Raw genomic sequence first — 15,392 nt, forward strand, 5'->3', positions numbered from 1 at the left:
CCCTCCGTCTGCCCCGGGCAGCCGCCCAGCGAACCTCCCTCCCCTCCGCCCCCCGCTCCCCCCACCCCGCCCCGCCCCGGCCGCCGGCGGGAGCGGCCCTCGCGGGGGCGCCCGAGAGGCCGCCGCCGGACCCGCCCGCCGCCGCCGGAAGTGCTCCCTCCACCGCCGCGCCGGCCGAGCCGCGGGAACATGGCGCTGGACGCCGGCGACATGGAAGATGGGCAGCTTTCCGACTCGGATTCCGACATGACGATCGCGCCCTGCGAGCGGCCGCTGCCGGTGCCGGTGAGCGGGAAGGGCGGGCGCGCGGGCCCGGGCCGCGGGGACGGAGCGGGCGGCGGGCCCTGCGCTCCGGGCCGGCTCCCGCTGCGGGAGGCACCGCGGGCTGCGGCCTCCCGGAGGCCGTTTCCCTCCGCTCGTCCTCCCTAAACCCGCCATTCGCCGCCGCTAGACCGCCCCGGGGGACTGCGGCCCGAAAGCGCGTGGAGCTCCTCCTCCCGCGGAGCAGATGGGAGACTGAGGCTGGGGAACGGGATCATCCCCGGCGCAGCCCGGTCTTCCCTGTTCCCACGGCCCCGCGCTGTCTGCGGCGATGGCTGCGGGTCCCGGTCCCGGTCCCGGTCCCGGTTCCGGTTCTGGTTCTGGGAGCGGGTCTGTGCTGCCCCCGCGCTCAGCAGCCAGCTCCGGGCGGCTCCGGTGCCGGCCGCCCGCTCGGTCCTCGGCGCCGGCTGGGACCGGGCCGGTTATCAGCCTAAGGGGTGCACGTGTCCGGGGCTGGGGATGCAGCGGGGCGCCGAGGCCGGCTGTCAGCATCCAGGGCGCCGGCCACCTGAGAAACGTCAGCTGCCATTGTTTCTGGGAGGGAGATGCCCGGCCGGCGTGAGGCTGCGGGCTCCGTCCCCCGCCGGGGCGTGCAGGAGGCAGACCATGGAGGTTCCGTTCTCACATCGTGTTTCTCTCTTTTATTTATATATACGTCTGTCTATCTATCTATCTATCGATATATATATCTCCCTCTTTCTCTAAAATAATCAATAAAAATTTATTTGAAAAGATAGGAAAATTGCCTAATTTCCCCCCCATTTCTAGCACATAATAGTTAAACAAATACTTCTTTAGTATTCAGTACAAAAAGCAAAGGTGATTCTTTTGCATTGAAATGACGCCCGAGGTATTTTGCTTTTCAATGTCTTCCAGGTTTTACAGATTGACCAATGACTTGGCAAATTTAACGCCATGGGCCCTACATTTTTGTTGTTGATCCTCACTGGAGGATATTTTTTCCATTGTTTTTTTAGAGAGTGGGAGTGAGGAAGGTGAGGGTGGGGTGGGGAGAGAAAGACAGAGAAACATGGATATGTGGGTTGCCTGCATGCGCCCCAACCAGAGCGAGATCTGAACCTGCAACCCAGGTAGGTGCCCTTGAGGGAGATGGTACTGCGACCCTGTGGTGTATATAGGCCAATACTTGTAACTATTGAGCCACACTGGCCAGGGCAGGGCTCTGCATTTTTTGTTTTGATATATTTCATTGATTTCAGAGAGAGGAAGGAAGAGGGAGAGAGAGATAGAAATAGAAACATCAATGATACAAGAGAATCATTAATCAGCTGCCTCCTGGGCAACCCCTACAGGGGATTGAGCCTGCAACCTGGACATGTGCCCTGATTGGGAATCCAACAGTAACTTCCTGGTTCATAGGTCAATGTTCAACCACTGAGCCACACTGGGTGGGCTTAAAAGTAATAAGTCCGGGATTCCTATCCATAATTTACTATTTAATCTAAAAGTATAGTCACAAAACCGTGAAAAGGAAGTTGAAGTGTTTGAATGAATGAAAGGCATATTTGGGAAGAAAACAACAAATTCTGGCCAGGCTGGTGTGGCTCAGTTTGTTGATCAAACTCCCATGCACCAGGAAGTCACTGGTTCAATTCTGGTCTGGGAAACTGTTGGGTTTCAGGCTGGATCCCCAGGGAGGGATGTGCAGAAGGCAACCGATTGCTGTTTCTCTCTCATCGATGTTTGCGTATCTCTCTCCCTCTCCCTTCTCTCTCTCATATAAAGAACATATTAAAAGAATGAAAAATTCTCTTTTAACTACTAGTAACAATTAGTGTGTATATCATTTTTAAGCATTCTGACAAAACTGAAAAGATTGCAAATCTTCTAACGGTGAGAATGAAGGGTTTTGGTAATTTTTTAGAAGGAGGCCTTAGAACAGTGGTTCTCAACCTTTCTAGAATGCCTCGACCCTTTAATACAGTGTGGTGGTGACCCCCAACCATAACATTATTTTCGCTGCTACTTCATAACTGTAATTTTGCTACTGTTAATAAATCGTAATGCAAATATCTGTGTTTTCTGATGGTCTTAAGCTCTATAGCAGTGGTTCTTAACCAGTGGGGTGACTAAATAATCAGAAAACACAGATATTTACATTACGATTCATAACAATAGAAAAATTACAGTTATGATCTGAAAAGGGATTTACTATCAGGGAAAGGGAAGGAGGAAGAGACTGAACATAAACTGCACCTATGGATGAGGACAATGGGGGATGGGGAGGGGGCGTAGGGTGGGGTGGGAACCTGGTGGAGGGGGGAAGAAATGAGGAACCTTTGTAATAATATGAACAATAAAGATTGATTTAAAAAAAAAAAAAGAAAAGAAAAATTACAGTTATGAAGTAGCAACGAAAATAATTTTATGGTTGGGGGTCATCATAACATGAGGAACTGTATTAAAGGGTCGCGGCATTAGAAAGGTTGAGAACCACTGCCTTAGAACTAAGTTCTGCATTAGCTCTATAAAGAATAATTTAAAATTGGAAATTCCATATGGACCTTTAGAAAAGTAGGGACTGAATTGGTTTCTCATGTTTTTGAAGATCAGTTCTGCTTCAAAATGGTCCAGCTGAATCCCTAAATAATTTTTTTCTTTAAAAAGCACGTGGTGCGTGGAGTAGATGTGCTTCATGGAATTGATTTATCTCCTTTCTCTTCCAGAAAGCACTAGTTGGGGACAGTGCGGTGAGGCCCTTCCAGGGCACTGCAGCAGCCTATGCACCAGTGTCACATTATCGGACTGTTAAAGGTGTAGACTCCAGTGAAGAGAGTTTTTCTGATTCAGATGATGATACCTCTCTTTGGAAACGCAAGCGACAGAAGTGCTTCAACCCCCCTCCCAAACTAGAGCCCTTTCCATTTGGCCAGGGTAGCCAGAAGCCACCTTTTGGTGGAGGGAAGAAGGTTAACAACATCTGGGGTGCTGTGCTGCAGGAGCAGACTCAAGATTCGGTGGCCAATGAACTTGGTATCTTGGAAATGGAAGGCACTATTGACAAAAGCAGACAATGCGAGGCCTACAATTATTTGCTTGCTAAGAAACTTAAGAGGGAATCTCAAGAACAGACAATAGAATTAGACAAAGAGCTAGATGAATATATGCAAGATGGCAAGAAAACAGGCTCAAAGGAAGAGGAAAATGGGCAAGGTCATCTCAAACGGAAACGACCTGTCAAAGACAGACTGGGGGACAGACTGGAAATGAACTATAAAGGCCGGTATGAGATCACAGAGGATGATTCTCAGGAGAGAGTGGCTGATGAAATTACTTTCAGGTGAGCAATTAAAATTTTCATACAAATGAGCTCTTGACCATTTATAGGAAATAAAGTAGATTCCAAATACATTAATGATAATGTTCCTTTTTAAGATTTTTTTTAATTTAAGGAACGAACTCTGGGCTTATTTGGTTGTGTGAATATATTTGTAGTTTATTAAATTTGGACAGATTGATAGAATAATTTTGCAAACTTTTATGAACTCATAAGCAGCTCTTTCCATTTAGTGCCATAGAGCTCTTTAGATTAAAAAAATCTTTTTAAATCATGGGGAGGGTTTGAGTGTTTTCAAGCATTCATGACTTGTTATATGATTCAGGCACATTGTACATAGAATAAAATGTACCCATTTCAATCATGTGTTAATACTTTTGTAAGTTTATCAGTTGTATACCCTCACCATAAACCACTTTCAAAACATTTCTATCACTCCAATAAGACCCCCCTCATATCCATATGCCCATTTAAAGGTAACCCCTGTCCCCATCTCCAGATAATTGCTAATCCACTTTCTGTAGTTATAAGTTTGCATTTTATGGACATTTCATATTAATAGAATTATACAATGTGTGGTCTCTTGTGCCTGGCTTCTTTTACTTAGTGTAATGTTTTATTTATTACACACACACACACATATATCCATATTGAATGGCTATTCTACCTTTTGGCTACTCTGAATAAAGTTATGAACTTTCACATACAGATCTTTGGACATGATTTTCATTTCTCTTGGATAAATTCCTTAGAGTAGAATTGCTTGATGCAAATTAACATTGCATGTTTCAAGTTTTGTTTAACTTTCATAAGTTCTAATCACTAATGAATAGTCACAAATTTGAAAACAAGTATGATTCAAGAATAATAAAGCTAGAAGGAAAACAGCATTTATTTTCCAGGCAAGCCTGTCAATACTGGATTTTTAAACTTCTGAGGAATATGGAATTTGGGTGCTGGAAAGGAACTTAGATTTTGTAAACCAAAGTTTTCCCTTTGTAGAATATGGAAACTGAAGCCCAGTAGCTGTGTGGCTTGCCCAAAGTCACAAATGTTATGTGTCAGACCTGGAATTAACTCTGGTTTCCTTTTCCTAGTCTAGTGCTCTTTGCCTCCTATTGAGGAGAAACAGGAAGCCAGGCCTAGTTAGGGAACTGGTAGACTTCTGCAATATTAATCTTCCTTCTTTAGAGAGTGAGCTCTGACTTTACAAGTGTTACTTAGGCTCCTGGTGTTGTTGTTTTTTGTTTTAAATGTATTTTTATTGATTTCAGAGAGGGAGAGAGATAGAAACATCAATGATGAGTGAGAATCATTGATCCCCTACTGGGGATCAATCCTCAGGCTGACACTCTATCTACTGAGCCAAACCAGCTAGCTAGCTAGGACATTCCTGGTGTTTTTAATTTTGAGTGGTAAAGTGAAAGTAATATTACCTCTTCTTAAGATTGTTGAGAGAATTAACTGAGATAATGCATATAAAGCTCTTAGGATTGTGCTTATCCTGTAAGTCATCATTGAATATTAGCCATACCTTTTGTTCTTAAGTGGGGAGCTTGTGAGGAGAAAATCCTATCCAGATATCTCTAAAGTTAGGAGAGCTAACTTTCAGTCTTAATAATTGAAAGCTAGTATATGTTATTTGTTTTGACAGGAGTGAACTGATTTTATCTTTTGCTTTTAGGCTTGCATTCCCCTCAGTGTATGTGCACATTTACTTTTAAAATAAATGTTTTTATTTTTTTAGATATATTTTATTGATTTTTTACAGAGAGGAAGGGAGAGAGATAGAGAGCTAGAAAAGTCGATAAGAGAGAAACATTGACCACTGACCAGCTGTCTCTTACACACCCCCTACCGGGGATGTGCCCGCAACCAACGTACATGCCCCTGACCGGACCTTTCAGTCTGTAGACTGACGCTCTACCACTGAGCCAAACCGGTTTCGGCTAAAATAAATGTTTTTATTAATTTGGGAGAGAGGAAGGGAGAGAAACATCAATGTAAAAAAATATGGAACGCTTCATGAATTTGCCTGTCATCCTTGCACAAAAGCCATGCTAATCTCTGTATCTCCCATTTTTAATATATGTGCTGCTTAAGCAAGCACTGTGCATGTTTACTTTGAAACCCATCATAACCCAATAAAGCGAAGTGAAGAGTCCAGTTATGAAACTTCAGATGAAATCTTGAGGTTACTACTCTTTGGGTGGGTGACCCAAGATAGGAATGTCTCCGGGTCATCAATTTCAAAGTTAAATATTGAAGATTTTTGAAAAGTAACTGTTATTAGAATAGGACTTAAATTCTAGTTGACTCAATGAGACTAAGGTAGATTTCTTCAACTTTATATAACAGAGGTTAATATTACTTTATTTGTTCCTTATCAGGTTGCAGGAACCAAAGAAAGATCTGATAGCCCGAGTAGTGAGTATTATTGGGAACAAAAAGGCGATTGAACTTCTGATGGAAACTGCTGAAATAGAACAAAATGGTGGCCTTTTTATAATGGTAAGACTAAGAGCTTCATTGTTTTCATTTTTAATTGTGCTTAATATGATGTTTTTACAAAATTAAATTGTCTCTGATTTGTTGGCTCATAAATTATTGGTTTGAGATTTTTAAAAACTTTGTTAATAATGAAAACTGAATAAAAAAGTAAGTATAGTCAGTTTTAATACTTAGAAAAAAATATGTAAATTGTAGCCTGTTAGTGTGCAGACAACATACTAACCCATAGCTCAGATTTTAAGAATATGGATTTTGGAATTAAGGGGTTCATTGTTTTGAGTTCGGGGTCTGTAGCTTACTAGGTATGAGATTTGCCTAAGTTGTTTGACTTCTCAGAGACTCAGTGTCCTCAGCTGTAAAATGGCGACTAATGCGAGGATGAAATGAGATGATACACACGAGGTGCCTATCAACAGGGCCCAGTACTGAGTTAGCAGTGATGAACAGAGGTGTTACTTTTGGTTTAATTCATGCATTCTTCAAAATTGGTTCTTGGGGACAAAAGGAAAAACCTTATTATGTAAAATGCACAATAGATACATAGAAACTGTGAGTATTAAAATTTCATGGGTGGTGGGGTGAATAGGAAAATATCTAAAGGCTCCCTGCAGTGGGGGAAACAATTATGGAAAAAAAACCAGCTGAGAAACACTTTACCTTTTCAGAACGGCAGCAAGAGGATGAAGTTTGAATGGCTTCCTTATTTACTCCTATGAAATCTGAATAACAACATCACAAGAGAGTAAATCAATATTATGCTGTGGAAACCAATTAGAATTGATAGCACTGGCTGAGGAAACAGACTGTGAACATAGATCACTGAAGTAAAACCCAAAACCAATTGTAATAGTCTGTACTGGCCCTTCTGTTTGTGTCATTGTTAAAGTACTTTGATTTTCATTTAGTTGAGCACAAAGTTATAGGTTCATCAATGTTTTAATTCTATAGTAATGTAATAAAACTTTATATTCCAGTGAGCTAATGCAAATCTACTGAATGTTGGGAAGATAGAAGTTCAAATTCACTTTCTTTTGATGCATTCATCCCTTTTTATCACTGGGTGCCAGGCACAGAAGCTTATAGTGTATTGGAGGGGGTGGGGGAGTGAAGGAAGACAGTCTATGAAAGTAAGAGGAATATCTTTAAGTGTATTAGACAGTGATAAGTGCTGTGAGGAAAGAAAGATCAAATGTAGGTACAGAGAGGCAAGGAGGGCATTGCAGTTAAGCTGGAGTGATCAGGGTGACCTCATTGTCTCCTTAGGCACATCTTTGTTGACAAGATACTTTGGCCATTCCTGAGAAGGGTCTATAAAGTATATTTTTTCTGTTTCTTTTTTAGAACGGTAGTCGAAGAAGAACACCAGGTGGAGTTTTCCTCAATCTCCTGAAAAACACTCCTAGTATCAGTGAGGAACAAATTAAGGTAAAAATGATAATGTTCTTGACTTTTCATAATAACTTGACTTCTATTCAGCCTCTTAACTTCATTAAAAACTTCATAAAATATATATATATCAGAGAGGAAGAAAGAGATAGAAACATCAGTGATGAGAATCATTGATTGGCTACCTCCTGCATGCCCCCAAAGGGGATCAAGCACATACCTCCTAGGGCATGTGCCCCCTGACCGGGAATCAAACTATGATCTCTTGATTCATAGGTCAACAACACTCAACTACTGAGCGTGCTGGCTGGGCCCTAACTTCATTTCCTACTAATCTTCATCACTTGCTCTGTCTTAAATTGACCAATTTTGTCATATTTTCATTTCAAATGAAACCTGTGCCTTTTGTAAAGCTCTGCCTCTTTTTCTTCCCTTTCAGAACCAAGATCAAGATTTCTTTTATGGCATCTTTTCCTGGTTTCTTAGCACGTAATTATTTTCTACCCTCCTACAGCTATTATTATTGAAAAATTTTAAACATGCAGAATAAATGAAAGAATAGAATGAATACTCATATAGCCTCTGCCGGAAACCAAACATTGTCACTGGTAATAATATGTAAAGGGAGCTGGCCAACCTTGATGGCTCTGAATGGCCGGAGCTATTAACTCATTGTCAAGGTTGAGTCACTAGTGGTAAAATGTAAAAAGAGCTGGCTAACCGGAAACCAAACATTGTTCCCTGGTAGTAAAATGTAAAAAGAGCTGGCCAACCTTGATGGCTCTGAATCATCTAGTTGAGATAGTGGTAGTTGAGGCAACTTTAATTTGTTGATCATATGTGAATTCTTGTTGATTTTCTGTTGTTAGAATTTCCCACCTAAGAGATGTCTTTGTCTCAGAATATCAGTAAAAGGAATGGTAAAAGGCCAGAGCATCTGAGTAGTCCTCCCCAAGAGGTAGACTCCCGTCTGGCCCCCATTTTCTATTTCCTAGCTTCTTCATTTTAGTGTGCGGCCTTCTCCAGAAACGGGACTCTTAAGTGGGCCTGAACCATGCGGGTCGTGTTAAGGGATCCCACATCCTCTACCTAGATTCATGGGTTGTTGATAGTTTAACAATCGTACTTTACAATTTCTTGGTAACATCATGACACCCAACCCTAATTACTTCAACAAGCCTCTCTCAATAATAAAGACAATATCCTACATAGGCATACCTAAGAAAAATAAAACAATTTCTTAGTTTCATCCAACTTCTAGACTACTCCTATTTCCTGAATTGTCCCAAGAATCTATTTTCAACTCCTTTTTCCCCTCCAAAACAGGATCGTGTCCAGATTTCCAAATTCCATTTTATTGTATCTTTTGTTCTTTTTAGTCCCACATTTCCCTCTATGATTTAGACCTTTGAAGAGTCTTAAAGAATGTACATTCTTGGTGATTGTCTCCTCATGGGTTTGTTTTGTTCATCCCTCTCTTCTAACATTTCTTATAAACTAGAAGCTATTCAGTATTCTTAATAATTTTTGTGTTACTAGAATGTCTTCTATGGGAATTTACAATGTGGATGTTTTGTAGCTCAAAAATTTTTTTAAATATATATTTTAATTGATTTTTTACAGAGAGGAAGGGAGAGAGACAGAGAGCTAGAAACATCGATGAGAGAGAGTCATCGATCAGCTGCCTCCCGCACGCCCCCCACTGGGGATGTGCCCGCAACAAAGGAACATGCCCCTGACCGGAATTGAACCTGGGACCCCTCAGTCCGCAGGCCAACGCTCCATCCACTGAGCCAAACTGGCTCCAGCCGTAGCTCAAAATTTGATATCTTTTGTTAAGGAACATGATTTTCATTTAGCAGATACATTCGAGTCTAACTTATATTGGAAAAATGTGTGTATATGCAACATAGCTGCTCGCTCTCTCTATTTTTTAATAGATTTATTGAGTTTAGAGAGAAAGGCAGAGGGAGAGAGATAGAAACATCAATGAGAGAATCGTTGATCAGCTTCCTCCAGCACGCCACACACTGGGGAACAGGCCCACAACCTGGGCATATGCCCTGACTGGGAACCCAACAGTGACCTCTTGGTTCACAGGTCGATGCTCAACCACTGAGCCATGCTATCTGGGCCATGCCTGTTATATTTGAGAAGTTCTTTATTTCCACAGTGGGTGATAAAGTAGGAATATGTTGAGCCATGCTAATTATAATACTAATGATGAATAAATAAGAGCCATTTTTCTTGAGCTTATGTGAGCATATTTTGCATCTGTTCCATGTTGTTTTTCCTTAGGTTTTCTGCTTGGTTACTTCTGAGTCACTTTTTATTTTTAAAATGTATTTTATTGATTTTTCTCATAGAGAGGAAGGGAGATGGATAGAGTGTGAGAAACATCGATGAGAGAGAAACATCGATCAGCTGCCTCCTGCACACACACCCCTGTCCACCCCTCCAACCCCCCCTCCCCCAACCCCACCCCTTGGGATGTACTCGCAACCAAGGTACATGCCCCTGACTGGAATCAAACCTGGGACCCTTGCCGAAACTGGTTTGGCTCAGTGGATAGAGCATCTGCCCTCGGACTGAAAGGTCCCAGGTTTGATTCCGGTCAAGGGCATGTACCTTGGTTGAGGGTACATCTCCAGTAGGGGGTGTGCAAGAGGCAGCTGATCGATGTTTCTCTCTCATCGATGTTTCTAGCTCTATCCCTCTCTCTTCCTCTCTGTAAAAAATCAATAAAATATATATTTTTTAAAACAAAACCAGGGACCCTTGAGTCCACAGGCCAACACTTTATCCACTGAGCCAAACCAGTAAGGGCCAAGTTACTTTTTAAAGGTCTGTTATTGAAATTACTATTGTTGCACATTTGAAATCTCTAGTCAGTAAATGCTTTCTTCCTTATTGGGACAATTATTTTGATAACATAAATTTGTAACAATGTAAATTTCCTAAGGAATGGTAGAACAGTTTAAACCTTAATGTTCTCTCTCCTCCCTCAATATAATCTCTGACAAATAGTGTGTAGTTAGAAGGAAATTCTTGGGTTTTCATTAGATAGCAAAATATTAGTCTTTTCGGAGAAATAGCATGATGTAATGAATAGAATTCTCTAAGATTCAAATGCATTTAGTGGTTATATGACCATGAGCAAGTCTCCCTTTGCCTCCATTTTCTCATCTATAAAGTGGGGACTTTAATATGTGCTCTGCTTATTTAATAGGGCTATGAAAGGATTAAATAAAATATCTAGAAAAGCTTTCTGTGCCTAATACTTGGGCAGACTTTCCAGAATCAAGAAAGAAAAGAGCATTTATTTATCCTTAGCTTGGTATTGGACCAGATACTTATATGGCCTTATCTTTACACAGATTATCAAAGTGAGTGTTATCCTGTTATGCAAATAAATAGTAATAAAAATGATATGCCTGGGATCACACAAACACTGACTGGCTTTAAACCTATGTTTTTTTCAAACCTATGTTTTCACCGAATTACATGCCTTTGAAATAATTCTTCTAACTCATTGTAGAGAAGGGGATTTTAATGTTCTTTTTTAATGTTAAACTACGAGAAACACTGCATTATAATAACAAACAATAGAAATATTTGGAATATCCAATAACAGAGGATTGTTGACTTCTTATTCATTTTATTTTTTTATTTCAGAGAGGAAGGGAGAGGGAGTGATAAAAACATCAATGATGAGAGAGAATGATTGATTGGCTGCCTCCTGCACACGCCCCACTGGGGCTCAAGCCTGCATCCGGGCATGTGCCCAGAGTGGTAATCAAACGGTGATATCCTGGTTCATAGGTCAACACTCAACCATTGAGCCACCTTGGCCAGGTTATAGGAACATTCTTAAAACGATTATGCTAGCCCTAGCTGTTTCAGCCTTCAAACTAAAGGGTCCTGGGTTCGATTCCGGTCAAAGGCACATGCCTAGGTTTCGGGCTCCATCCCCAGTAGGGGGCGTGCAGAGGCAGCTGATCAGAGATTCTCATCATTGGTGTTTTTTCGTTTTAAATATATTTTTATTGATTTTTTTACAGAGAGCGATAGAGAGTTGGAAACATCAATGAGAGAGAAACTTTGATCAGCTACCTCCTGCACACCCCCTACGGAGGATGTGCCTGCAACCAAGGTCCATGTCTTTAACGGAATCAAACCTGGGATCCTTCAGTCTGCAGGCCCTACGCTCTATCTACTGAGCCAGGCCAATTAGAGCTCATCATTGGTGTTTCTATCTCTTTCTCCCTTTTCCTTCTCTGAAATCAATTAAAAAAAAAATACATATTTTAAAAAAAGGGATTATGCTATAGCCTCTATTTTTGTGAAGCAATTTTAAGGAAATGAAAATAGTACAAAAATACTAAATGTTTTAAAGAGGCAAAGTACAAATTTATTTAAAAAAAAAAAAAAAAAAAAGAGGCATGGGACAATAGATGGGGTATGTAAAACATCAAAGTGTCAACCAAAGATTTAATCTATTGTGAGGGATTATAAAAGTTTTGGCTGTTAAGATTTTTATGTGTTTTTTCAAATTTATAGAATTTTATTGCGGGTAATTTCAAATGCCATCCAGATGATATTATAATTATTCTTTTAATCACTATATTGCTAACAATCATAGTCTGCAAAACTTGGAAGCAGAACTAAACTGAGTGGGCTTGCTTTCCCTGTTTCCATTTGATTTTGTTTTGTATGTGACTGTGTACTTTTTTTTAAACTTCTATGAGAATTAGTGTGTTGTCTTACCCCCCCCCCCCCCCCTTAACATATATATTTCAGAGAGGAAGGGAGAGAGAGAGAGAGAGAGAGAGAGAGAGAGAGAGAGAGAGGGAGAGAGAGAGAGAGAGAGAGAAACAGAAACATCAATGTTGAAAATCATTGGCTGCCTTCTGCATGACCCCAATGGGAATCAAGCCAGCAACTCGGGCATGTGCTCTAACCAGGAATCGAACATTGACCTCCTGGTTTATTGGTCAGTGCTTAATCATTGAGCCATACCAGTTGGGCAGTACTTTTAATTTTTGGTTTAGAAAATACAAAGTCACATGTACTGCTAAATGTTCTACAATACATACAACAGACTGCCACAACAAAGAATTATCCAGCTCAAAATTTCAGTAGTGTCAAGGTTGAGAAACTCTACCTGGAATGTATTCCAGTGCTGTATTATTTTTGTGCTTTGTGACAAAGTTTTTGACTAAGATTTACATTGTCACATGTGAATTACAGTCATATTTTTTTAAACAATGAAATTGTTCTTGCATTGTGTAGGTTACATTATCATATTTAGTCACACAATTCAGGAATGGCTCCGTTTCTTAGCATATGGTTATAATGGTATTTCAAAGTAAATCTTTACTCCAAAGACTTCAATTTCGTCATGATGAATTATATTTCGTTTAAATGCTAAACAATATGGTTTTTCTACAGTATGTTTCTAGTTAGAGCCCTTTAACTTTAGAGATGATGTATTATGGTATAGTACGCATAGGCCGTAGACTGAACACTAGGCTGTGTTTGAATCATAACTTCATCATCTTCTTGCAGTGGGAACCTAATTAATATCTTGGACTCTGTATACAATTGTCAGTCTAATAATAATGGCTTGTTTTGTTGTTGTTTTCTGTGAGAAATGGAGATAATGTAAAGGGTCTGCCTTGTAATACACTTTTAATACATGGTAGTTCTTATTTACTAAAGTTATGCCTCTATTTAGGACATTTTCTACGTTGAAAATCAAAAGGAATATGAAAATAAAAAAGCTGCCAGGAAGAGGAGAACACAACTGTTGGGGAAGAAGATGAAGCAAGCCATTAAAAGTCTGAATTTTCAAGAAGATGATGATACATCACGAGAAACTTTTGCAAGTGACACAAATGAGGCCTTGGCCTCTCTCGATGAATCACAGGAGGGACATGGAGAAACTAAGTTGGATGTCGAGGAAGATATTGAGGTTGATCATTCTCATGATTTAGACATTTTTTAGTACATTTGAGGAATCCTCCTAAAATAATATTGTAATAAATCATTTCTACTGAATTGCTTTGTTTCACTTTGCACTGATTAACATGAATATCTTGAGAAAAACATCTTTTTGTTTTGTTTTGTTTTAAATGAAATTGAATATGGGCAGAGATTGGTAGAAACTTTTGCATTTTCTTGTGTCTGACAAAATACTTAAAAAGTATATATAGCCGAGAATTTAATTTCTCGATCTGTTGCATGTGCTATGACTAGATGATAATCAGTTTTGTCCAGGTCATTATAACATGCCATTCAAAAGTTTGTTTTCTTTTTCCTATTTATCTTTGCAGTGAATTATGACTGGTTTTAATACATTCCATTAAAAGATCCTACTAAGATACATAAATTGTTAAACTATTTATTACAAATGCATCCAAATTTAGTATGTCTGTGTTTGAAGAACTCTTAGGCTATTTTAAGGATAGTGATTAAAATTCAATTATGTTTATTCTGATGGGCCTTCCCACTTGTTTGTCCAGAAGTAAATAAACAGCAGAAGCTTTTCGAAGATGTATTGATTCATAACTTAACTTTGGTTTGTTTGTCTTTTTTATTTTATTTTGTTAACTTGGTCATACTCTAAATACTGAATGTGATCCATACCTGTGTAATTAATTACCATGGATATTTAAAATGTTTTCAGTGGGGCCTGCTTGTTTTACCTTATGTTAAGGAAGTATTAAAAATATCACATCTGCATGGATTATCCAAGTACTCATTTTTATGAAAGGAATAAACCATCTTAAGTAGGTTACTTAAGATGTCCCAAGAATTGACGATAGTTTATAAAATAAATTCCTAAGAAATATCTAGGAAGTGAATACAAACCTTTTAGGCAATGTACTTAAACTCAGTCATTCCTGAAATAATGGTCATTGAAGTTGGATTAAAGAATCTGAGTAGGAAAAGAAAAGGAAAATGGTTATTTGTTGCTTTTTATTCATAAAGAATGCAAAAATAAAATTAGTATTGGCAGTCCTTAATGAGATTCAAGTGACTTCTTTTAAATATATTTTTATTGTTGATAGTATTACAGATATCTCCTATTTTCCTTACTCCTCCCAGTCCCTGTGACTTTATCTTTTAATCTCAAATATTCTTTCATAAAATTATTATAACCAAGGAAAGGAAAATATTTTAAATTGATAATTCTGGGATTATTTCTTAGAGGTTATTTTAAAGGGACAGTACAATTGGAAAAATAATTGACATTCAGAAATCTAAATCCCACATATTCATATAAGCTGATTTTTCTAGTGAAAGTTACAGTTTTTGAAGGGCATTAATGCCTGAAAGGTTACTTATCTTCATTAAATGGATTGCTCCTCACCTTTCTCAATCATTTTCTTCAATAGTTTAATATTTGGAAACCACAGATTTCTTGTTTGTATTACACCCTAATTTTATATACAAACTAATACTTCAATTTTTAAGGTTCTTAAAGTTTTCTTAGAGGAAGAGAGAGGGATAGAGAGTTAGAAACATTGATGAGAGAATCATCGATCAGCTAGCTACCTCTTGCACACCCCCTACTGGGCTTCAGTGAATTTTTTAAAGAGCTGTAGTGCTACTTTCAACATCTAGAAATGTTTAATGTCATGTAAATACAACTAACTCGGGGGGGGGGGGGGGGGGGTGGTGGGGGGGGGTGGCAGGATGCAGTGTGCAGATGATGATTTATTAAGTTATATACTTGAAACCTGTTTGGTTTTGTGAAACAATGTCACCCCAATAAATTAAATTTTTAAAATGGGGAAAATAGGTTTAACAAAAAAAAAAACACAAAAGACAGAAAACACGATTCTGGAGACAGATGGTAGTGATAGTTGCA

The 15,392-nt window shown here is 39.5% G+C and overlaps 1 protein-coding gene across 1 annotated transcript; it reads left to right on the forward strand.

The window, feature by feature from the left end:
* The first annotated feature begins 100 nt into the window (after positions 1 to 100).
* On the forward strand, positions 101 to 14,264 carry PHAX (phosphorylated adaptor for RNA export). The gene is made up of 5 exons (XM_084881400.1): positions 101 to 285; positions 3,009 to 3,622; positions 6,010 to 6,130; positions 7,472 to 7,555; positions 13,254 to 14,264. The coding sequence occupies exons 1-5, from the start codon at positions 190 to 192 to the stop codon at positions 13,521 to 13,523; spliced, it is 1,185 nt and encodes a 394-aa protein (XP_084737526.1). The 5' UTR covers positions 101 to 189; the 3' UTR covers positions 13,524 to 14,264.
* Positions 14,265 to 15,392: the final 1,128 nt, after the last annotated feature.

Source organism: Pipistrellus hanaki (assembly GCF_964339955.1).
Source record: "Pipistrellus hanaki genome assembly, chromosome: 4".
NCBI classification, from domain to species: Eukaryota; Metazoa; Chordata; class Mammalia; order Chiroptera; family Vespertilionidae; genus Pipistrellus; species Pipistrellus hanaki.